Source organism: Poecilia reticulata, linkage group LG2, assembly GCF_000633615.1.
Source record: "Poecilia reticulata strain Guanapo linkage group LG2, Guppy_female_1.0+MT, whole genome shotgun sequence".
NCBI lineage: Eukaryota > Metazoa > Chordata > Actinopteri > Cyprinodontiformes > Poeciliidae > Poecilia > Poecilia reticulata.
This window is the reverse complement of record NC_024332.1, coordinates 1,169,299-1,193,175: the sequence shown is the minus strand read 5'-3', so window position 1 is coordinate 1,193,175 and position 23,877 is coordinate 1,169,299. Positions and strand designations below refer to the sequence as shown.

The 23,877-nt window shown below is 40.8% G+C and overlaps 1 protein-coding gene across 1 annotated transcript; it reads right to left on the bottom strand.

Moving 5' to 3' along the window:
- LOC103476498 (transmembrane protein FAM155A-like) lies at positions 1–22,645 on the bottom strand. The gene is made up of 3 exons (XM_008428903.2): positions 21,229–22,645; positions 2,816–2,987; positions 1–1,460 (listed from the first exon to the last, which is right to left on the bottom strand). Exons 1-3 carry the CDS (start codon positions 21,913–21,915, stop codon positions 1,162–1,164), a joined length of 1,158 nt encoding a protein of 385 aa, XP_008427125.1. The 5' UTR covers positions 21,916–22,645; the 3' UTR covers positions 1–1,161.
- Between the last annotated feature and the right edge of the window lie 1,232 nt (positions 22,646–23,877).

Below are 23,877 nucleotides of genomic sequence, written 5' to 3'. Positions count from 1 at the left end.
TGCTCTAATAAGTCCCAGCTGTCTGTTGTTATAGTCAAATCTGGAGTTTGTTTATAACTTTTAATAACTAAGATGGGGATACTCGTGCATTTGTTTTGTAGGAATACTGAGATAAATAATAAGAGTTGTTTTCTGGTTGTGAAAACCCAAACTGGACCAGTTAAGAAGTGGATTTTGCACCATCTCTGGCAAAGCAGTGGAACCGATTGGTGGGAAAAGTCTATTTATGGAGACAGGTTCATGGTTGATGAGTGAGGCTCCCTGTGTTCTGGCCTTTTCCAACTCCAGCGTTCTCCCACACAACCAATTTAACCAGTAAGACGAGCCACTGTGGTGTAAGGTGAACTAAACGCTTTAGAACAAGCAGCGTCCCGTCAAAGACCAAAAAAAAAAAGTCAAAGAAAATGCCTCGGACAGTTGCAGTATCACCAACTTTCCCACTTGACTCCCAACTTATCCAACTGCAGAACAAGTCAGAGGAGGAAGCGAGTCTCAGAGCACTTAAGGTCCTAAAATGCTTAGGCATGTGCCGTTGTAAGGGGTTCACAAAAGATCCAGTAGAAAAAAAAAACATAAGCTCGACAACAGAACACAGGAGAACCACATTTCTGAGGGAAAGCATGACCCACAACTAAAGGATGAGCTGATGCCAACAGGCCCTTGAGCAAACAACACGAATGGCGCACCAATGGAGATGAAGGATTGAGAGAAGAACAGCGTGGAAACGTCAAAATAATCTGACACCCAGGAGGAAAAAGTGCAGCAAAAATCTAAAGGTAACGATGAGCTGGAATGCACACGTCGTCAATGTCCGTTTCACCCATCCAGACACTGAAACCAGAGGAGAGGGAAGGTAGGAGGGGGAGGAAAACGGGGACGATATGCTAGAAAACATTTGGATGAGATAGAAACAATGAGCAGGTTTCTAGTGGCAAGAGGTCAGTTCTTCGTAGGGCGTGGTCCCCGAACATCTCGGTTGGGTCGATGTCCGCTCCCAGCCCAGAGATCTCCAGTTCAAGCCCTCCCGCGTTGTGTGATTGACGCTTCGTTTGGCAGCAGATCGCGGTGACATCTCTGGCACGTCTCGCCAGATGCGTCCCTGGCGGCCATGACACTGTAAAAAGCCATAACCCCGCTCCCCAACGCCCCCCATCGAGGGGTTCACTCCTCGTTCGGAGCGGCCTCCTCCGGCGAGAAAATGGCGGCCACGTCCAGCAACGTAGAGTTATGCGAGGCTGAGATGATGATGACAGTTTGTAGGAGGACGAGAGCCAGCAGGCATATCTTCAGTCGCCCGCTGCACAGTCTCGGGCTGGCGGCGGAAGTGACCGAAGCCCCCTCGGGCTGGCAGGAAGAAGCAGTCCTTTTAAGTGTGCTGCCTGAAGGGCTGTCCATTTTGGAGTCCCATCGAACGTCGCAGCACTCCGCCTCGCCGTCTGATGGATGGTTTCCCAGGAGCCCTGGGAAAGAAACGACACGGGATGAAAATGTTGACAGATGACAGCTGTGTTTGGGCTGCAACGAGACTTTTAACAAGCAGACACAATCAACAACCTGCTAACAAGCTTGAAGTTAAGAAAGTGAAACCAGATGCTGTGTGGGTGCCAAAGCTTTTGGAGATAGCTCTATTTTTCAGTCCAGTGTATCACTGTGTGGCCTTGTTGCTTTTGAATTGAAATGAATAGTGCAAGTCCCAACCCCACTAAGGGACAAGTGTGTAAAGAAAATGGATGGATGGATGCATGAAAAGTCAAACGTTTACATACACCCATCTATAGCAATGTTTCAGGGTTACATTGAAGAATTTAATCCTTTTTTTAAGGCGGATGTAAACCGTCTTCAGTGAATTTTACAACAGAGAAACGGAAGCAAAGGCTGGAACTTTAGTTTTCAAATTATCTGATCGGCAGCGTCTGAATTTTACATGCAGGCTCAAAAATAAACACACACCCCACTTAAATTTAACCCTGAAAAGTTGACCGACCGCTCTTCTTAGCAGAAGAAAGAAACTTCATTCAAGTTTTACACAGATTTGAAGCATAGATGTGTCTGGTTATAAAATATAGCAGGCAAAATTTGTATTTTTCAAAGTGAACATATTTCTAAATGCACTATTGACATGAAATTTTCAACAGGTGTTGATAATAACCCAAGTAATCCATAAATAGAAGTAACTACACTTTTTAACTCATTTCTTTCCTTTTCTTTTTATGTATGGATTGCTTCATAGTAAACATTTACAGATACATTTAGTATGAAAAATTGTGATGAGTTCGATCTGCAGTGAATCTATGGAACTGGATAATTTAAAAAAATCTAATTAGAGGACATTTATATATATGTATATATTTGAGCCAGTATGCATAATTTAGAGTATAGGAAAATTCACAACAGATTAAAAATTGTCCAAATTGTTGCTTTCTAAACATTATTTGAGACATTTTTATGCTAAAACGGCACTGAAAGTAAAAGAAAACGCCGCTCGTCTTCCCTCAGATAGGGAGTGATACCAGCTACAAGCGACATTTGCTCCTCTGTGGTTTAGTTACAACTGAATAAACTGTAGTAAATACAGAGAGACAAGCCAAATTCAATTTATCCATGCAATTTTCAAAACGTCCTTGGGTGCTCGCTGCAGTTCTCGCTCCGGCCACTAGATGTCATCAGAAAACCTTCAGAAACGCGACTTCCAGCAGGGACACCATGGAGTCAATCAGTGCATGAATTCATTCTCTGAATCATTTCATAAAATTATGTTTACTAAAAAAAACGAGGTGTAGGAAGTGAAGGCCAGGGTTCACACATGCATATTAACCTGTGCAGATGAAGCTGGGGTTTCCGCCGTGGATCAGGTCGTCGTTGTCGGGCAGGATGAACGGACAGCTCTGCTGGACCTCCAGGCAGTACCGATGGCACGGTATCTTCCTCTTACAAGACTGCTTGATGTTGGGGAAGTACTGAGCACAGAGCCAGGGCTTATAGGCCATCTGAGGAGGAGGAAGGAGAGAGAGGGAGGAAAATGACATAAATAGATGCAGGTTCATGATCCCCTGGAGGACTGGAGGAAGTTTTCTGCCTCTGCTGGATCTTAGGCCTGCGTGTGTTAATATCACATCCAAACAGGAGCCAAATGACTTTTGTTTTTCATAATAAGCTGTAATTACCTGCTTGTTTAATCCACTTACCATCTAATAGGAATGTTTTGACAAGCAAAATGGAAACCCAGCATTTAATGCAGTGAAAGCTGAGGAGATAATAGCCAGGCTAACCAGCTGCTTGCGATCTACTGCAGGCGTTCTGCTCGATTCGGTGTGTGTCACTGCGGTTTAAAGCCAAAGCGGGTTTTCTCCTTCCAGGAAGAGCTTCCTTTGGTTTAGCTTAAGCCAGGAAGTCACATTAGGTGGACAAATTTATCAGATGAGCAGCAGATGGAGACGTGACGCAGCCAAAACCGGGTCGGGAATCGTTCTTAGTTTTAGCTGTTATTATATTATGGTTATTCAGCAGAGGCACCCATCATAGGAGACTAAAGTGCTGTAAAAAGTATTTACATCCTTAAGGATTTCTATTGTTTTTGTTTCACCTGAATGTTTCAGATCAGCAAGTACAACTTTTATATCAGACAAATAAAACGTGAGAGTAACCAAAAAGATTGGAAGATTAACACCTGAACACCAACTATAAAGTCTTAAAAAATGCAAACTTTAAAATAAAAAAACTTTAAAAAATAAGCAATGCTAAGCCTGGTGGGGCACAAGTAAAGCCTGGTGGCCCGCCAGGCTTATAATACATAATAATAATAAATAATAAAATAATACCTGGTGCTGAAATGCTTGATTAAAAATGTAGAGTTCAAAATTATCATTAAGGCCTCTCTCGCACTTAAATATGCAATAAAAGTAGCAAAAACTATTGACATGAAATGTCAATAGTAACCTTTTCACAATATAAGTATTTTTTTTATTTTATGTGATATATCAACACATGTTTGCGACTCAAACTTTCGCCTATTAGAAAAAAAAATACAAAGACTATACAAGATTAAACAGTCCTGTCAAGACAACTTTAAAAACCTGCGATTAATGTATTAAATACTTTTTATTTACATTTTATGGCCTTATTTACACAAATTGAAAACTTTGAGGATGTGTGGACACAAGGATTGAAGAAATATAATGTAAGAAAGGAATTACAGAAGAAAGGCAAAAAGGACAGAACTTTGAGACAAGGAGGGAAACAAGGAAGGAACCAATGCCACAAATGAGTAAAAGAACGAGAATGAAAGACAGCCTGTACTTCTATAGCGCTTTATCAAATCCAAATTCACCCATTCACACACACATTCATGCAGTAGCAGCTACTACAGAGTAGCCAAAGCTGCCCTTGGAAAAGTTAGAAAAAAAACTTTTCTCACTGAGTTTTCTGACATTTACCAAATAGAAATAATGTTGGCAATTCTAACTACTTAAAAAAAGAGAAGTTTCATCTGACTTAACTACAAACAATGAGAAAATAAATGCACATCTTTTAATTTGAACTCAAATGTAAGTTAAAAACTTAAGAATTAAGCTCTCTTTACCGTATTTTAATGGGAACTTATGTAAAGTTTGCTGTTTAATGGTGGCAAAATGAGAAAAATCAAGAAGCTTTACTGCTGTGAACGCCTCAGCGGAGAACACGTTGCCAACGTTGCTAATCATCAAAGCAGCACAGAGGCCGCTGTGAAAGGCGGGACGGTTCGCCGTCAGGTTCCTCGCGGTTTGGATGTTTGGTTGAATCACAGAGAGATAAATCTTCCTCCTTGACAGATCCGAGTCCCCATGCGGGAACTCGGTCCCCGCATGGGGACTCGGATCTGCTTCCTGTTTACGCCAGCAAACAAAGATAACAAACCCTGCGCAGACAATTATAATAATTAGAGTAATCTGATTATGGCGACGGTGATGAGAATGATAATGGAAGAGCAGTGTGCTTTGTGTAATCAAATATATTGCCGACATGCAGGACGCCGTGTTTACACTTCATGTGTGCTTTTATGGAGGAAATGTCTGGGCGCTTCAAAGCAAAACGAAAAAAAAAAAAAAGGTCAACTCTGTGTGCTTTTATTGCCTTGGTGAAAAAAACATGTTCTGTCCATTCAGACTATAGCATTTACACCTTTTGCTGTGTTAGAGGGGGGCTTTTGTGGATGATTCATGCAGCCAGATTAATTCCCATGATCCTCTGCGTTTGGCAGCTGTTCTTGTTGTAGAAGAGCTCAACAGCTGAACAGCGTGGAGGGGAAACCAGCTAAGAATCACTAAAAAGATCAACTGGTCTGAGACGTTCAAGGTAAGGATTTTAATAGAAAGTGGGCGGGACTTCCTGTCCCCCCCAAACAATTAAACAAATGCTGCTTAATTTAAGATGGTGTTGCATAAATTCTCCCAGCGGTGAGACAATCCATCCAGGGATGCCGCAGCTTTCAAAAGAGAACCAAAACAATACGGCCGCTGCGAGACAGGAAATCTGGGTCCTCCTGAAGATGTATGCAGGCAGTTGCCAAGGTAACGGCTTTTTCTGCTTTTCATTAAAGCTCAATGGGTGCTGCCCCGCTCGCTGCCGGCTTTTGCTGTCTGTGTGCGCGCACATTTAAAAAAAAAAAGAAAAAAGAAGTGCATCCAGGTCTGCAACTCGTGTGTGTGTGTGCGCGTGTGCGTGTGTGTGTGTGTGCACAGCGTGAAAAGGGAAGCGTACAAGAGCAAATTGAGTTAGTCAGGAAGCAGGCCTGGAGTCTGATTTGATCAGTCTAATGTGTGATCAGTGTGAATGGGAACCTGGCACTCAGAGTCTCTGTCGCCATGCAGCTTAGGCTGCTTCAAACAATGCACCGGAGCCCAGAGGCGCAGATGAAGCAGTGAGCTAAGCTGGTCAGCGCTCAGCTGATTCCAGACCCAACATGCCCATTACTACGTCTGCCTTCAAAGCTTGAGTTTTGCAGAGAAATCAAACCAAACCAGAACTGGTGGTGTGGTTAAAGGGAATGTTAAGGTGTGGTATCTAACATTTCTCCACAGTGTTTTCCATTATATAAGAAGCACACAGTAGCTCCAAGTGATCTGCAGCCACAAGATATTCCTCTACAAATGCTACAGTACGACCAGCTCCACTGAAAACCTGAAGGTTTTTCCACCAAATACTGATTTCTGAACTGAGTTAAAACATTGGTATTATTGTTTCTAATTAAGATGAACTTATCTAAAAGCGCTGCATCTTTTTCCCAATTTTGACCATTTCTTGTTTTCTGCAAATAAATACAAAATTTTTGCTTGAGATTTCAGTGACATATTGTCAGTAATTAATTGAGTAAAAGAACAATGTTCATTTTACTCAAACATATCTATAAAAAAGTAAAACCAGAAAACGGCTCATTTTAAGTGTCTGTCACAAAACCTAATTTTGCTGGACGATAAATTATAATATTGTTGTTTTGAGACCCTTTTTAAGTGATAATGGCATAATAGCGCTTGTTTGGTCTCTCAAAGATTAAACTTTAAGAAGGTTAAGATGTTCACATATAATCATTTCCTCACCAATATTAGCAGCAAACATAACATTCTCATGCTCCACCTGCCTCCATGAGCTTTAATTATAGCAAAATCTTGTGAAAGAGGTGACAAAGTTAATAAAGCGCACGCATTTATCAGTACAATGGCGTATACCTCGCAAATCAGGCGCCAAGTGAGCCAAGCGTGTTGGCTTGAGTTCCGACAGTTTGTAAAAACTTTAACTGAACCTGCTGTGAAGTATCAACACTCCGTTTTGTTCCCAGCAGGACGGTCTCTCCGCACACGTAAACACACACACACACACACAGACACACTCACTCACTCATACGGCGGCTATAAAGCGGAATGACAAGAGACGGCGGCGGCTATAAAAAGCATGTGAGTCAGCTGCAGAGTGAGATCCCAGTTAGAAGCTGAATGACACAGATCATTACCACTCGCACAAATCACAGCTCTGGTTGAGCAGGAAGCGGCTCTCGCACTACCTGGGCTATTTTCAGCCGCGCTTCTTTGTGTGATGATGGGGCCCGTCGTTTTATTTATTTATCTTTTTCCATGGCTCCGTAATGTACAGAGAATGGCAGATTTCTGACGTGGAAAAGCCTCACAGCGGGGAAACAAAAGGGGTCGCCTCATCCACTTGATCATGAATGTTCTGGTTGTTCCAGAATGTGTTGCTAAAACCCCTTAATAAACTAATAAAACAGTAATAACTATCAGTTCCTTTGGGATTTTGTGACTAGAATCAATCAGAATCACTGATTTTGAAGGGTAAATTCAGAAAAACCTATAAGGAATTTTGAGATATTAGCGTTAAGGTAAGGTTGGTTAAAGTTAATGGGGAACCACCTTATTTGTTTAACTTTAAATATTGTTAGTTGATTATTACCTTTTGGCTCGACAGAGAATAACATTTGTAAATGTGACTTTTTGTTACTCGGACGACAACTTGACATCAAATAAGGCTGAGGCAGCAGTGTAGTAGAAGTCAGACATACTGCCACCTGCAGGTGGGAGTTAGCATAAATTAAACCCAATATTTTGGACCATTTTATTATTTTTTTTTTTTTGCAGAAATTTTGCAAAAAACTCCAGAGAAAATGTGGGGATCTTGTTGATTTGTGAGTGAATTTCCACAAAGGACTGGAGGAACTGGACAAAACTGCTTTGATTTGATCAAATAATATTTGAACACACAGCTGTTATCTTGAGGGTTCTACTTATGTGTCCCTCTGGAGTCTAGAAGACCACATAAAGAGCTACGACGCGCCAAATTTGGCCCCCGGGCCTTGAGTTTGGCACATATGGCCTAATGCGTTTTGCCACAACAATGCCCAGAAACGTGGGAGCATTTTCATGTGTTCACAACAAAAAAGAGACACAATTGACCCTGACAAAATGTTGTTGACGCAGGACTTTGATGCTTTTCCAGCTCGCTCCGAGAGTCCGCCTCAAGCCGCTGACGCAACCGCCGGATAATCCGGCAGGAAAAGCAAACAGTGTCTGCCTTCCCCCGTGCTGATGTCCACACTCATTCCCATCCAATTCCCCGCTGATGTAACATACTGTATACAGGTGCTCTGGAAAATGACTCCGAGACAGAGCGGCCCCATCGAATTAAACGGTGTGCAATTTCAGAGCAACCCGTGTTGGTGGATTTGCTGCGTCTTCGTCCGGCCATCTCCTCGGTTTAACAGGGTCAACGGGGGTTGATGTGGAGGAGCTGGAATGTGCTCCGGAAAGTCGAGAGACAGGAAAGTCTGTCGACGAGACAACTATTAGTCATGCAGGTCATTAATCTGGCTTTATGGGAGAGCGGCAGGAGGAAGGTGAAGGAGGAAAACCAATACTGCACAGGGCCTTGAACACACCATTCCTGCAGTGAACATGAGCATAAAAACCGGCCAGAAATTATGAGAAGAGGAATGAATCTAAATACGGGGGAGAAAACCTGCCAAAAAGTTGACGATGAGACAGAAAAACTGCCCCAACTACAGCGAAGTCCAAAACAATTGTTAGATTTTAGGTCTAAAGCCATCTTTTAGCTTCACCGACATCATATTAGCTGCGTTTCCACTGCAAATGTGCGCAAAGCTTTGTCAATATTCTGCTAATGTTGAAAAAAAAAACCCCACACAATTTCGCAATTGCGTTGTTTCAATTAGATAAGTAACGCCGTTAAAATCACACTAGAATAAGTTTGTTCATTAAAACATCATCCACCAACTACTTCCGGTTGTTTTCTTCTTTGTGGTTTCCATCAGTGGCAACAGCTGGTTGTTAATAATGTCACTCGTGATGCGAAAAAATTTATTTCCATTGAGGCTTTTTTCAAAATTTGTGTGTTTTCATTCAGCAAATTTATTTTCGAAATGTCAAATTGCACAAAGGCAAGGAGGCCTTCCACTTCCCCAAAGATAAACTATTAAAATAACATAAACGGTTTCATTGCTGCAATGCCAATAAATATCTTTCCATTAATAATTAAAGCAACAGGATGTTTTTCTAAACATATTTATTAAAACTGTCACCATGTCCTGACATGACAGGATAATATCCAACTGCTCTGCCTCCTCCCTGTGGTTCTACTGCCAAATTAGAAACAACCAATCAGAGGAGGGTCTTAGTGCTGTCAATTATTCTTGTGTACAAGACAAGAAGCAGATGATTAGCATCTTAAAAGCTCAAATATCTGCTCTACAATTTCAATTTTATTATCTTTCGGAGATGCCCATTTCAGAAACAAACATCAAGGTGGAATAAATATATTTTTTAATGTATTCTATGAGGGATACGAACATATCTGGACTTTACTGTACAATCTTTCAGAACAAAGAGATGTTTTAAAATGACCCAGTCAGTAAACAGCATGATTAACCACCCATCAATTCTACTGATAGGCTCTGAGAAAGCTTGAACCTCAGGGGACACGGTGTTATTGGGGTCTGGAGACGTTTGACTTTCATATGAGAATACGGTAAGTTTGGGATAAGCGGCTCCATTTCCCTGAAGCATGTTTCGCAGACTCGTTCTGAGAAAACACGATCATGAATGTGTATGGGAGGATTTGCCGTCTACCTGCTTCTGCGTCACAATAAATTGGCTTAATTTAAAAAAATAAAAATATGATAGCTCTGAATCAGTTTATGATAAATAAAACCAAACACATGCATTCGAAATCAAAGCTTATGACACCCAGGTTGAACCAGGCTCTGAAGCAGAGCCTCAACTCTGCAGGTTTAGAGGATTGGCAGCTGGATTAGAGCTCAGGGAGAGCGCTGGAGAGGTCGCAGTGGTTTCCCTACCGATAGCGACTCCAGCATGAACTCATCCACCAAACCGGCCAACCTGAGACGTTGCTCTACGGTGAAGATGGACAGATAAATGTCTGGAGGTGAACCACGCTCAACCCTGAGCTTTCTTCAGCGAGGTCTTTTGCTTTTCTGCTGAGGCTGAGATACATAAAAAGGAAGAAAACAGTGTATCTCTGAGACATAAAGCGTATGATGATGACTGGACATTTTTATGGTGAACAACTGCATTCAAGGATTAATCAGATATACGGAGATCTACAGTTCTCTTCCTGATTTTTTTTCTCATGATGTCACGCAAGGAAATTATACGTTTGAGGTGTTGTGCCTCCATTTTGCTCAGATTTCTTGAAATAAAAAGTTTATGAAGACACAGAGCTTCAAATTGTGGACCAATTTGTTTAAAAGCCTAATATTACTGTATATAAACGTCTCAAGTTTAATAAAAACAAATTAACAAGGTTTCCACTCTCATTACTCTGACATTTTAGCGAAAAGAAATAATTTTAGCAATCATAACTTTTGTAAAAGATTAAAGATTTACTCTCAGGCAATCAGAAAATATGTTTGAAAAAACACAAATGCAGAGAAAACCAAGTATTTTTGGTCCAGTTTCTAGTGTGAATGTCGTAGTTCCATCTTATTTCAAGTAAACTAACTTACAAGTAACTTTTCAGCAAGATATAGGAGCTTGTTTTAAGTAAATAATTCCTTAATATTGATGAAAAAGTACAAGTTAAAAGTGAAATAATAAAATGTAAGTTAAAATGTCTTGTTCTACTTTTCAGCTTCTATTTCTTGCTGAAAAGTTATTTGTAAGTTAGTTTTGTCTATTTAAGGTGAAATGAGATATTTGCACTAGAAATTAGACCAAAAATACTTTGTAATATTTTGTGTTTTCCAGTCTACAAACCAAAAGGAATAATCTAAGAGAAATACATTTATAAGTAAACAAAATATACAGTTAAATGTGTTTTTTTTACTAATATTCTATGGCAAAAATAAGTTGTTTGTAAAAACTTTTGAAATTAATGCAGAGCTCCTTTTCCACTTCATATGAGAACAATCCCAGTCCTTGACGGTGCAAAAAATGTATAGAATGATTATGTTCAAAAATTAAAGACTTCCATAATAAAAATGATGAAGCTCTAAGATGCTGGCTCAGTGGAAGGAAATAAGATTCATTTATAATTCATATCGGGTATCATTGAGCAAGTAATGATGTGGATTGGAAAAATTTTATCCAGAGTTTTCCCTCTGGGGATCATAAATGTTTGGACCCCTATCTTTAAAACTGTTGGGACCCAGCCATGAAGAAAAACGATTAATCCCAGAATGAAGTACTTATACAATCCTGTAACCATCATATACAACTTTACATCAGACTGCTCAATGTACCATGACAGGTGGTTATTAAAACATTTGGTTTGCACTCTGTATTGCAGGATTGTAAATTGCTTGAGTGCAAACAGGTCATGTCATCAGCAGGCTTGTGGTGTAAACATTTGTTTTATAAGGTTAATTATAAGTAAAGTCATTTAATGTGAGCTCAGTATGTTTTATCCGAGTTTTTCCTTTCCTCTTTTCACATTAAACTACTTAAAATTGTCCATAAAATGTGCTAAATGGCATTCGTTATCGTAGCAGTTAATGCTACGCTAAGATGACTTTTATTGATTTGGCTGAAGAACTTCATGTCGCTGCTGTCGCACACAAATGACGCTCCCAAACAATTTATATTATACTTATGCTGTGTTACTGTGCGATGTAAGCTAATCTTTGTTAGCTAAAGGCTAATTTGGTTCATTTTCAGATTCCCAGTTTGGTTTCTCATTCCAGTTCATATTGAAATGTGACATAATTTCATCATTTTTAATGATTGTTGTTTTTATTCTTCAACCTGCTTTACTTTCAGCAGGTTAGTTTCATTATTTTTTTATTTCCTTGTTTAGTTGAGTTACTATTTTAACTGAAATAATTCATGTTTTTGTTAATAAACTCATCTTATCTGATATTATTCCACAGGTATATTCAAATGTGTGCAGTGCAAATATGTTAGTACTGGACTTAAATCCTTTATCTATTTAATAATTAAGCCTTATCAGACTGAAAACTATTTGCTCATAGTCATCTGGTTCCCAAATTGTTAAACCAAACCAACTGTTGCGCAACACAATCAATCATTTAACTTCTGGACAAACTATTTCCTCTAAAAATCTGGTAGACAAAATATTTGCAGTCGAGCACGAAAGCTGATGCAACCAAATGGGAAATGAGAAGAAGCTTCAAATTGCTGCAACTGCTATTCTAATCTGAACGCCACTGAAGAGTTGGGAGAAGGGTCTCGACAGGCTGTACAGCAGCTCTCAGCTCAGGTGGCCACTTTGCGGATCCGACCAGGAGAGGTTCTGAAGAGGAGGTCGAGCAGGAGGATCGGAAGGACAGTTGGTGGCTCTGATAATGGGGTGACATTCAATCCATTCTTGCTAAATGGAGCATAACTCTCAGCCAGATCGTTACGTGTTTCGTCTGCAACGTTATGGTTCGGGAAGTTGCTAATGCTAATCAGTTTTCTGTTTTCAGCAGTAAAGTTGTTACTGTTGCATTTTTAACCAATGATATCGAGCTTTACCAGCAGATATTCTGTCTAAAAAGCTGCCTCAGAACACAATAGTTGGCCAAGCAAATGTACCATACGGAAGAATACAAAAACAATACAGAGCTACAATGGTAACTGTGTTGGTTGGTAGCTTGAGACCCAAACACAAGATTCATGCTCAGTTCAATAACATCAGCAATAAAGATTAAACACTGGGATTTCAAAAACCTAAGAACAGAGCTAAGAAACTGCTGTATTGTTGCTATTTATTAGTTTTTACATACAGGGCGGCCATGTTGGATCTTTAGGTCACATTTGAATAAAGAACCTTTGCAACCTTTCTGAGCCTTTTTTATTTCTTCTTGAAATAGCCAAAGCTATAAGACTTTTCTTGGCTTTGCTACAAGAAATAGCTTGGCTTTGTGAATAATTTATTCATACCCCCGGTAGATTTGGGTTCAATTAATCTTTTTAATTCGTTCATTTGAACTGAAACTAATATTAACATTTTGAGAGAATCTGGTGATTGTAAGGAGGCCTTTAAGCCGCAAAGACTTGGAGCTCAACTCCACAGACAGATCATCAAAATACCAATAAAAACCTGCAAAAAGACTTTGATGTAACACCAATAAAGATTTTTCCTTTGATTATTGAGCAGCATTGGTATAAATTATCTCCAATATCCCATTTTTTAATAGAAAGTCAAGAAATACAACTTTTTTTTATTGCAAATATGTTTCCACCTGATGCTGCACACTGCTGGTCAGCTAGCTGAAAGGAAGCTACTAAACAATTCCCTCATTAAAAGAAGCCAAAACACAAACTACACAGGTGCCACCTGTCACTCTTCTTAAGTTTTTAACACTAGACTAGCTGTACAAGCTAGTTACTTCCTAATCTAAGCTTCTTTTAGATTAGCAGAATAGTTACTCTCTTTGTGTATAGTTGAAAATTAGTACTCAATTTCCAAATTTGGAGAATTTGTTGCTTTTCCTTCCAATTATACACTACTTTTTGATTACACTTAATAACTGAGGTTTTAAAGAGATACATAAAGTTCAAAAAATAATATTCTGTGGCTGGCAATTCCTATAACAAGACAACATCATCCTCAATCATCCTAATGGAGCTTAGCAGACAATCTGAATATACAAACACCAGGCCTGGATATAAATAGGTCTATATGGTCGAATTAATAGGAAAAACAGGTCATAATCACGCAAGAGTAACCAACAAACCCCCGACGCTCTACAAACATCCCCACCCCGCGTCTAATACACGTTTTATTAGCCAAACTCTGTTGTGTAATGAAATAACATTAACACAAAGCAACGGGGCTGCGCTTTCAGCCTCATATCTGCCCCAGCAAAAACAATCCACTTAAATATGTACGCAGACAATAGCACCGTCACACTAATTGATGTCACGCACTAAATGAATGAAGGCATTAGTCTGATCCTTTTCATGGGAAAAGAACATCCTGCTCGAAACATCTTCATTTTCTCACAGTTTATGAAGGCAAGCTAATGAATGTTTTGACTATAATTAAATTCTGCATGTTCCATTATTGCCTGAACAGGAGAACAGCTTGGCAGCTAAATGCGAGCCATCTCCGGGGAGGATTTTTGAAAGAATTAGTCACTAAGACACATCTGTCTGTGTTTTCTTCAGGACAACATACAGTAATTCAAAGAAAGCAAAGGTACATGATGGGGATCTACATTTATTTATTTAATATTCAGCTATGAAAAAGTGTCTTCTTTAAACGGGTTATCTACCCAGTCAGGACCGTTCGTTTTTAATCAAATTTAAATGTTGCCAGCAGATCTGAATCGAGCGCCAAGCCCTGATTGGTCGACAGAGGAAATGACATCACTTGATGCAGCTTAGCCACTCCCTCTTTGAAACATCCAGAAAAGACAAACACATAAATTTAGCACACATACTTTCTCTGCAAAAATAATTTCCTGACACAGCTAATATGATTATTTTTCACCAGAGAAAAATTGGACTACATGTGAATAACTACAGTGATATTTTGAATACAAAAACCTGAAGGATATTAGCAAAAAGTTTACATCTGAATAACAGTATTGTTCCCATTTTAACAAAAACATAATTTTATCAGTTACAATTAGAAACTTCTATGTATTTATTAGGTTGATGTGATAAATCAACTCAAAGTAGCGTAGAATTGTAAAGTTGTAAAAAACAATACGTCACTTTTAACCAAGAAATCTGAAAAGTGTGAAGTGTGTATTTGGTAACTTGACTTGATGTGCTTAAATGAAATTCAGGGCAACCAACTGCTTTAAAAAAAAAAGTCACATAATTAGTGAACAAAATGAAGAAGACAAAGCCGACAGATGAAGCAATGAAACACGGTAGTGGCAGGATCATGCTGTGGTGATGTTTGGAACGTGAAGGAGTTTAGTGTAGATGGGAAAATGGATGGAGGTAAACACAGGGCAGGCTTGGAAGAAACCCCAATGTTTCGGTTAGCACATTAGCGTTTTTGCTAACTTTAAAAACATATTTACATTTTTCCAGATAAATTCTAAAGCGTTAATTTATTTGGTCATTTTGTAAACTTTCAGCTGAATAAAGTTTGACATCTGTGTTGAAGTAAATAGTTGCACGTTTATGCTCCTGCTCTTATTTCGAAGTGGGTGAAGACTGTTTACACAGCAGTTTCATTTCTTCCACTCATGATATTTACTTTGTACCCAGAATGCATTGCTGTAGAATTACTTCAGCATTAGCTTCCATTAAATACCATGTTGCTAAATCAATGTAGCGATAGCAGGACTAATGTTTATCATTAGTGCTTTAGGGATGAGGCAGCTAACTGTTTAGGTAGCGGTGCTCACAACTGCCTACATCCATAAATACAGTCAAAGCTACATTAAAAGAATGTCTACATATTACCTAGCAGAAAATGCTACTCACAATGTAACGGCAATGCTAATGCAGAGTCCAGATGCTGATGCGAATCCGGCTCAGTGCTACATAAGAGGCTACTGAATCCATTTGAATGTCTGCAGCAACTTCATGGCAAAACAAACACAGCTAGCTAGCTGGAGATGGTTAGCTTAAGTAAAAATGGTGCATTAGACTTATTTAACTTACAGAAAACTGATTTTCCTTTGGTGGTAGTCAAAGTGTTTTCTAATGCTAACATTATGGGAGATGTTGCTAGAAATATTTTAAGTAATCTAAATTGTGCTGTAGGAAATTTAGTTTAAGCTTAAGCAGAACCAGTCATGTTCCTATCAACAGCGATTACCGCTAGCCTTCGTTGACAACATTATCAGATAGACGACTCATCTGTAACTAAAACGCCACACAGGTGAAAGAAGTCAGATCAACAAGCATCTACATTAACCTTTGTATGCATATTTTGTTTTGCTTCAGGTGGATCTGAACCGCTCCCCGGCGGACAGCAGCAGCTCACAGCAAGCTTTCCGCTGCAGCAGAGTCCTGTCTCCTCTCTCCCATCCTCATTAGCATTCAGCTCAGGGCTCGGCCCATTCATAAATGTGGCTGTCCCGGAGTGGGACAGGCATTGCACGGGGACAAATACCCCTCCAAGGTCAGCATCCACAACCGCCGCAGGAAGCCACAATGGCGGAAAACCCACGTGAGTGCACCGTTGTGGGTTCTCGTAAACACTCAGGCAGGCAGGGAGTGCAATGAGCTGCAACAGTCTGTCAGTCACCGACGCACTGAAGGCTTAGCAGGCTCGGTTTCAAAGGGACGACGTTAAAGTTTGTTGTTGCACCGAGACAAAATTTACAAAAGTGTGAATCCTCTAGTAAGCCCCCTAAATGATACATTTGTGTGGAACTTCTTCGCCTGCGTCTTGTCAAGTGGGAGGTACTGTGGGGTGAGTGAGAGCAAATCAAAGCAGCAGCAGCAGCTCCTGTATGCAATCCCCTTCCTTTCTCACAGTCGGTTTGATGTGTACAGGCAAAAATCGGTGCAACACAAAGCAAACGTCAACCGGCCAGATCCAGAATGAAAGCCAATACAACTGAGGCAACGCAGAGCAACTCCTGAACCATCACCGAACCTGAAGATTTCAGAGATACCCCAACAGTTTGGCAGCAGATCATTTTATAAAAACAGTCCCAAAAGGTTTACAAAGGTAATCATCGGTTTCCAACCAAACCGCATTAGTATTCCTCGGAGGTTTCTGATGAATGTAAATGAAGTACTTGCTCTCCTTTTAGCAATACTAGGTGTCTCTCTGGCTGCTTAATGCTCCATTATGTCCCCCAGCTTGTAAATGTTTAATGCTGGCCAACTGAGGCCAGATACTGGTGAAAGCATTCAGGGCTCAATATCACAACAATACAGAGCCAGGCCAAACATATCCGGCGTTAAAGATGTCAAAACACTCAAAATAGAAATAATGTACCTGGATGTGACAGCAGAAGGTTGGTAATTGGGGGTAAATACTAATTTTATTACTGAATATTACTGTTTATTGGTAATGTTCTACCCAGAGTGGGACATTATATAAAACTCCATAAAGAATAAGATTAGCTATAAAACTGTATAAAAACTTGTGTTAATTACCTCCTGATATTCTCTGTTCAACAAGCACTGATGTGAAAAATAGTAATATTCCCATTTGGAATGTATTTACTATCAAGGCAACTTTTAAAGTCGCTTGGTTCCTCTGGAGTTTGTAGGAATTTGTTTTTTTTATGATGCTACCATCACTGTATCACCATGGGGACAGTAGGTTGAGGGTCACGCAAGATCCTAAAAAGACTAAAATTGCAGTTTCTGGTTGTAACAAAACCCATAAAATCTCAAGACCATGGAAGAGATGAGCAAAAATCCGTAAACAGGTCATATCGTACAGTCAGACAGGCTCGGATAGAGACATCACTGCTCAGCCACTCGCCCTATTTGGGTCGCAGGAGCTGCCTACTATCAAATAAAGGACAAGGAAACACAGAGTGCTCAGTGTGAATCAATAGAGATCAGCTTCCTGGTATCGCCGCTGCCCGTCCCTCAGTAAAGAGCTGAGATCAATGCCGATGTGTGTGGTTGACAAGGATCTAGAGCCGTAGGACGCCGCGGCTTATGTCCTCCTTCTCACTTAAGCGCATCGCTGGCTAAGATCAGTGTTTCAGTTTGATATCAAGAGCGTGTGGAGCAAGGGATTGGAGTACTGATGCACTGAAAGCGGGGTCAGAAGTGGCAGGAACATGCAGGGGAGGAAAAGAAAAGGTTTCAGGAGAAGCAGGCAGATAAGAGCCGCTGAGTTTCACCGACTCTGCGACTACTTAGTCATGCAGTTGCCTTTCAAATCCACAAATGAGTAAAATTACCAGGGAGGATCCGGGGTGCAGGCACCTGCACTGCCAGTTCATTATTCTTGTCAAATAATTATGAGTTATGAAAAAGTGCGGATATTTTGGTCTCATGCAGAGATAATGTTGGGCGGGCGCCGAGACATTTTCCTCCTGGAGAGATCCAAAATGAAGACAGGGGCTTTCAGGGCAGCTGGGGGGTCTTTCCCGGGAACAAGCAGGTTTTATTTGATTAAAAAGGTGACTTTTTTGCATCATTTCAGATCATTGTTATTACAGTAATTACAACAAACAAGGCAGACTGTTGAGTGAACTGCAATTTTCCCATCCTACGTAGACATTTTGACAGAAACTGCGCCTGGCTACTCTGTGGGGGTAGCCAAGAGACAGCTGGAGGAGTTTCTGTAGCCGCAGACAATTATACAACTTCCTGAGGTCTGTTTTCTACAAAAAAAATTATAAAATGACTTCATGTTTTTCAATATAAACTACCTGAACAATAGCAAAATAAGTCAAAATGCAAAATATGAGCAGGTCCTGCCTTTAAAATATACTTTATATTTTGGCTAAAAACTAAACATTACTTGGGTATTTGTATGATATAGTGGCATCTAGTGGCTTAAATTAAAATTTGCAACCAAATAAAGTTTTTCCACACAGTTTTTCCATATGGCTTCATTTATTTATTTATAAAAACAATATGTGTAATTTGAAGTGGTGGGTAAACTTTCACTAATGCGCTAACAGCTTTTTTGCTAACTCTGAAAACAGTTAGCACACTTAGCTTAATTTTTGCAGATAAGTTAGTTAACTGTTCTGTAAACTTTCAGCTGAATAAAGTTTGACATCTTTGCTTTAGTAGTTAAACATCATGCTCTTATTTTGAAGAGGGTATCTCTATTTCCTCTCTTAATTTTCTCTATTTTTCCACAATAACTTGTTTCAAACCAAAGAAACATGGGCAATAAAGAACCAGACATAAACATAATAAGTGCATTATAGAACACATATTTTATTATGTCTTTATTTTCAGTATTGTAGAAATGAAAATGTGTTAGCTTCACATTCATGATAACTTTAAGTACATTTCTCCCTTCAAACACAAACCCAACTTCAGTTTATAAAGGTTTCATACAAACTAAAAAGACAACTAGAAATTTCCTTCAGTTAGCTGGAGAAACTAAATATTTTCAACATTTTCGACCGAATAAACTTTTTCCTATTTTCTGTGGAAATAATTCATGTTTCATGATCCGACTACATGATTTGGTTCTAAAGATTATTATCTTTATCCAAAATATAATATGGAGATTAATCGAGGATAAACGCGAACCAAACTTACATCGACAACTCTAAATGTCATTTTAATTTTTAACAGACATCAAAAACCATATTCTTCATAATTTAAAAACAACCACACAAAATACTTCAGCAATCAAATATTGATTGCTGAATAGTTTGAATGGATGTTATTTTAAATAATAAAGTGACTTTTATTTAGAATCACCATAACATATTTATTACAAATGCAGGGCATACTTTTCAGATTTTTTCTGGTAAAAATCTGACTTTATGACCGTAAAAGTGCAAATGTTCATGGTGTAAGAGTACTTAAAGCAGAATTTAATGTCTGAAATATTACATCTGTTTTATCTGTTTGGGAAATTGCAAAAATAATGTTTCTTTTTGAAAAAGTCTCAATGGTGGCCGGCTTTGTTAACGTCCGAAGCTTCATTGTTTTCCGACGTTGTGAGTCGTTACCTACTTCTGCTTTTTTCAATGTTCTGTCCGCATGAATGAGTGAATGAATGAATGGGGGGCTTCCAGAGAGTCAGATGATGGAGAATCCCATTGCGAGGAGCCGCAAACGCCGGCCGTGTTCACCGTGTGATGCTTCACCTCAGGCTAGAGAAATCAAAGCACCACCTGCGGACCGCCGGAGATGCTCTCGTTTAACGAAACGACTCAAAAATGTCAGAGATCGCCCCCCTGGCAAACGCTTCCGGTGAGCGAGACAGTACGGCCCGGATCCGTTTCTTTAATGTTCTCACACTTTGCAGCTCGGCAGGTGGGGGATCGGAGGGCTGAGGGGGTTCTGATCTCACAGAGAAAACGCACGAATCTGTCAACTTAAACCACTAACCCTCTCCAAGGAAGGTAGCCATTAACTCCACCAGAGCGCCACATTACCGTTTGAGTCATGCTGCTCTTTCTGTAACACATAAAAGGCCCAGAGAAAACCTATAATCAACTAAGGTGAAGGATAATGGTCACTGTTAAGGAAATTAGCAGCATGACTAAATGACTGTTTTCCCTACAAATGCCAAGGGGGTGAGCGCCTTGAGAACGGATCTGAGGTTGTTGGAGGATGAAAACATGAAATCAAGCTCAGGAAAACAGAGATTATGACGGAAAGAAGAAACTCATCCTCTAAAAACAAACATGTAAATAGAGTCGGATCAGTGTTATGATGGTCTAGTCAAAGTCCAGATGAATTGCAAGCGGGTATCTGTGCCAAGACTTAAAAACTGATTCTTTCCATCCAATCTGCATGTATCATTTCCTTTCCACTTTACAATTATCCACTACTTTGTGTTGGTCTAATTCATAAAATCCCAATGAAATAAATGAAACATTCGAGTTACAATATGCTAAAATGTCTTATTTGAATGGATAGGAATACGTTTTGCAACGCATTATATCCTAAAGATGCTAAAAACTAAACAGTATAAAAATAAAGGCAGATAATCTGGTAGTTTTTTGGGAGATTCTTTAGTTTTTCTGCCAATGCAATGTGAGTCTGTTACTAGTTGGGTGAATGGAGGCCATCTGGGATTGGCCAGGGCTTCTGTGAATGGAGCCGGGGTAGCGCCATTCAGCAGAAGAAGGAGAAAAAGAAAAAGAAAAAGAAGAAGAAGAAACAGCTCGGCGCTGTCCGCGGTGCTGAACTGAGCCGCAGGCAAATCAAACAAACCCAGAGGAGACGGGCGGCCTGCTGATGTGCAAACACACATGAAAAAAAAGGACTTCCGGCACATTAGGCAGGGAAACCACCTCTTGACTTTAATGAAACTGCACTCGATGTGGAGTAGGGCGGCCACGGTGAACACCTGTCGGACTGCGACAACACACACACACACGCACGCGCACACACACAGGGCACAGAGGATGTTTGCAGAAGCTATCAGCCTTATTGTATAGGTTGAGGCCGATTGCAGATTATGCGCTAAAAATACAATAAAAAAATAAGGGATTCACTAGCGGGGCCTCCATCTGCACTAAATACAATGAGGAGATGAATGAGACCGGGAGTCTCCTTGGATCTGACACCCGTCTCCATGGCGACAGGAGCAGGAGGACCAAAACTGGCATCTATCCGGGCCCAAATCAACAGATGGCCACCACATCACCCCCTCCTCCTCCATCCCCTCCCCTCCACCTACCTTGCACTGCTCCATGCACGTCCTCACCGAATAAGCCCCCGGCTCGTATTTCTCCGTCAGGAGCTCAAAGTCCTCGTATTTCTCCTGGGCGTGCTGGTCGTAGCGCTGGTACGCCTGGACGCACTCGCCGCATCGCGTCGCGTCGCCGTCCTCCAGCGCCCGGACGCTGCAGTTCAGGTTGTCCGGGCTCGCCGAGGCGTCGAACAGGTCCAGGAGAGAGTAGGAGTTACAAAAGGACAGGTACAAGTCGCTCATGTTAGCGACCCGCGGGCCCTGCTTGTCGGAGAGGCCGCGGCACAGGTCGTCCGCATCCGCGAAGGCGAAGCAGTCGCCGGGCGAACTGTCCCGGTGGCGAGTTTCGAGGCGACACAGATGTTTGGTGGAGTTTCCTAGAAAAATAGCGTGGGGGTTCTCTGTGAGGCTGATGTGCACCGAGTGGGTGTGGGGGGAGCGGAGGTGGGAGGACGCGAACTTGTCCGGGGTTCGGGCCAGCCTGGCCTCGGCGCAGAACCACAGGCGATCAGAGAGGAGGACGGTGAGGAACAGGAGAGATGCCAAGGACAGTCGCCATCTCTGCGCCCTCTCAGAGTCGGTGAATGGCTTTTGGTGGTCGCGAGGGGGCTCGAGCCAGATTTGGAAGCCGTCGTCGTCTTCTTGCTGCCAACACGTCCCAGCACCCCTGGTCATATTTTGGGAACCGGCCGACTCCACCGTGGGGGCTCCTCTGCCGCAACAGTCATGGACGTCGGGAGCCGATCGCGTTTTCCTCCCCTTAAGAGTCGGCTAGTGGGTTGTCCCGGCTTTCCGTCGCGCTCAGCGGAAATTCCCATCCAAAGGAGCGTGGGCCGGGTGGGAAATCAGACTCCTGCGACCGCGGGCCGCATCCTCCATGGCTGTCCTCCCGTCCGCCCCGAGCTGCCGCGCGGCGCCGCTCCGCTCCTCTGCGTAGCCGCGACTCCGCTTTTAGAAACACTCACTGACGCGCTTACGTTTTCCCCGGCCTCGGTCGTGCGCGGACAAGGGCGCTATCGTCTTCCAACATGGCGAAGAACTGTTGCCTTTTGGTGTCAGCGCGATGGGGCCTAGCTACAGCCTGCTACAGACGTCTTTTTTTCTTTTTCAAGCCCTCGCCGTCTTCATCAAGTTGCCGCCATGTCCGCCAAGAGACGGTGTGTGTTTGCAGCATCCTGCGTCAACTCAGCCACGACACGTAGCCTTACTTCCGGTTGTAAATTTCACAATAAGATTTCGCAAGTTGCTGTTTTTTTCTGTTTTGGGGCTACATTTGGGGTCATTTTGTTGTTTATTGTATATATTCTTGACTTGACTCTTGACAGTTACTATGTTCCTTGAGCAAAAATATATATACATTAATTAATTTTTCTTTTTTATTGTTGACTTCGGTCCTACCATATTTAATAAACATTAATGTAGGGTTAATAACTTTCTATATTTGTTAATAAAACAAGACCAGACCTCAATCCAAAATTTTGTTGTTTATGATTTATTTGTAAAAGCAGCAAGAAAGTAAAACATAGTAGTGATTACTTTTTATAGGCACTATGGCATTTCCAAAGCAAAATGCTGCCACCAGGTTTCAAATGATAACTTTTAAATGCATGCATACATAAAAATCTAAACTGTGCTTCTTCTTTAAAAGAAAAATAACTTTTCCAAGTGTCCTGATATTTTGATAGTCTTCTTCAGGAAGTACTCAGAGTTACAGTGACTTGGCAAACAAAATGACAAACAAGAATCCTACTGCTATGACAAAAATAGATGATGTGCTTAAAACTCAGCTTAAAATTATTTGACTATAGCTATGAAAGTTAAAAGAAAAAAAACAAAGCCCTTTTTCCTCTGGTGCTCTTTAAAGAGTCAGTGTACTATTTAAAAGTAAAAGCATTTAAATAGTAAAACATATTTTAATTAACTAAGATTAGCTGATAATTAATTATTAAATCTTAAAAATATCAAAAGTGGAAATTTTGAAAACAATTTCAGTGTTATGTTTAGTTCAAAGGTAAATGAATACTGCATTTACCAAAAAGCAAGTTAATTGTGCGGCAAAGCTAAAGATGTTTGAGGGCCGCACTGGGATAACTCGGGGAATTCTAAACTGTCCGACGCGTGCTTCAAATAAGTCCAAGCCGCTTCTTTGTTGTTGCAATCAACTATTTATTTCACTTTGATTGTCTTACTTCAGATCTTACACTGACTGACCAGGCCAAACCATCCAATAGTGCCAACAATAAACGGCATTAAACACGGTCAATGCCGTTTGAGGAAGTGGGACCACCCGGTGCACCCACTTCCTCAAACATAATAAGCCAGCACGCCAGTATGGCTCCCATTCATACCTTCAGTGACAGCCACGCCCACCTCGACACACCCACCACCCAAGTGTCAAAGGCATGCCCCGTCACCTCAATAATCATTCATTTTATTCATATGGCTCTTACACAAGTTAATAAAAAAATTATACAGTTTACTGTAAACATTATGACTGAAAATTTAAACCGTTTTGAAAAAAGACATTCTAATTTCCAAGGGAAATTGAATGCACCTTTCTTTACCCGACTCAGTTTTAGTGTTGATGATGTAGCTAGGCTAACCTTAACAGTGCTACACATTACGGTTATAATTAAA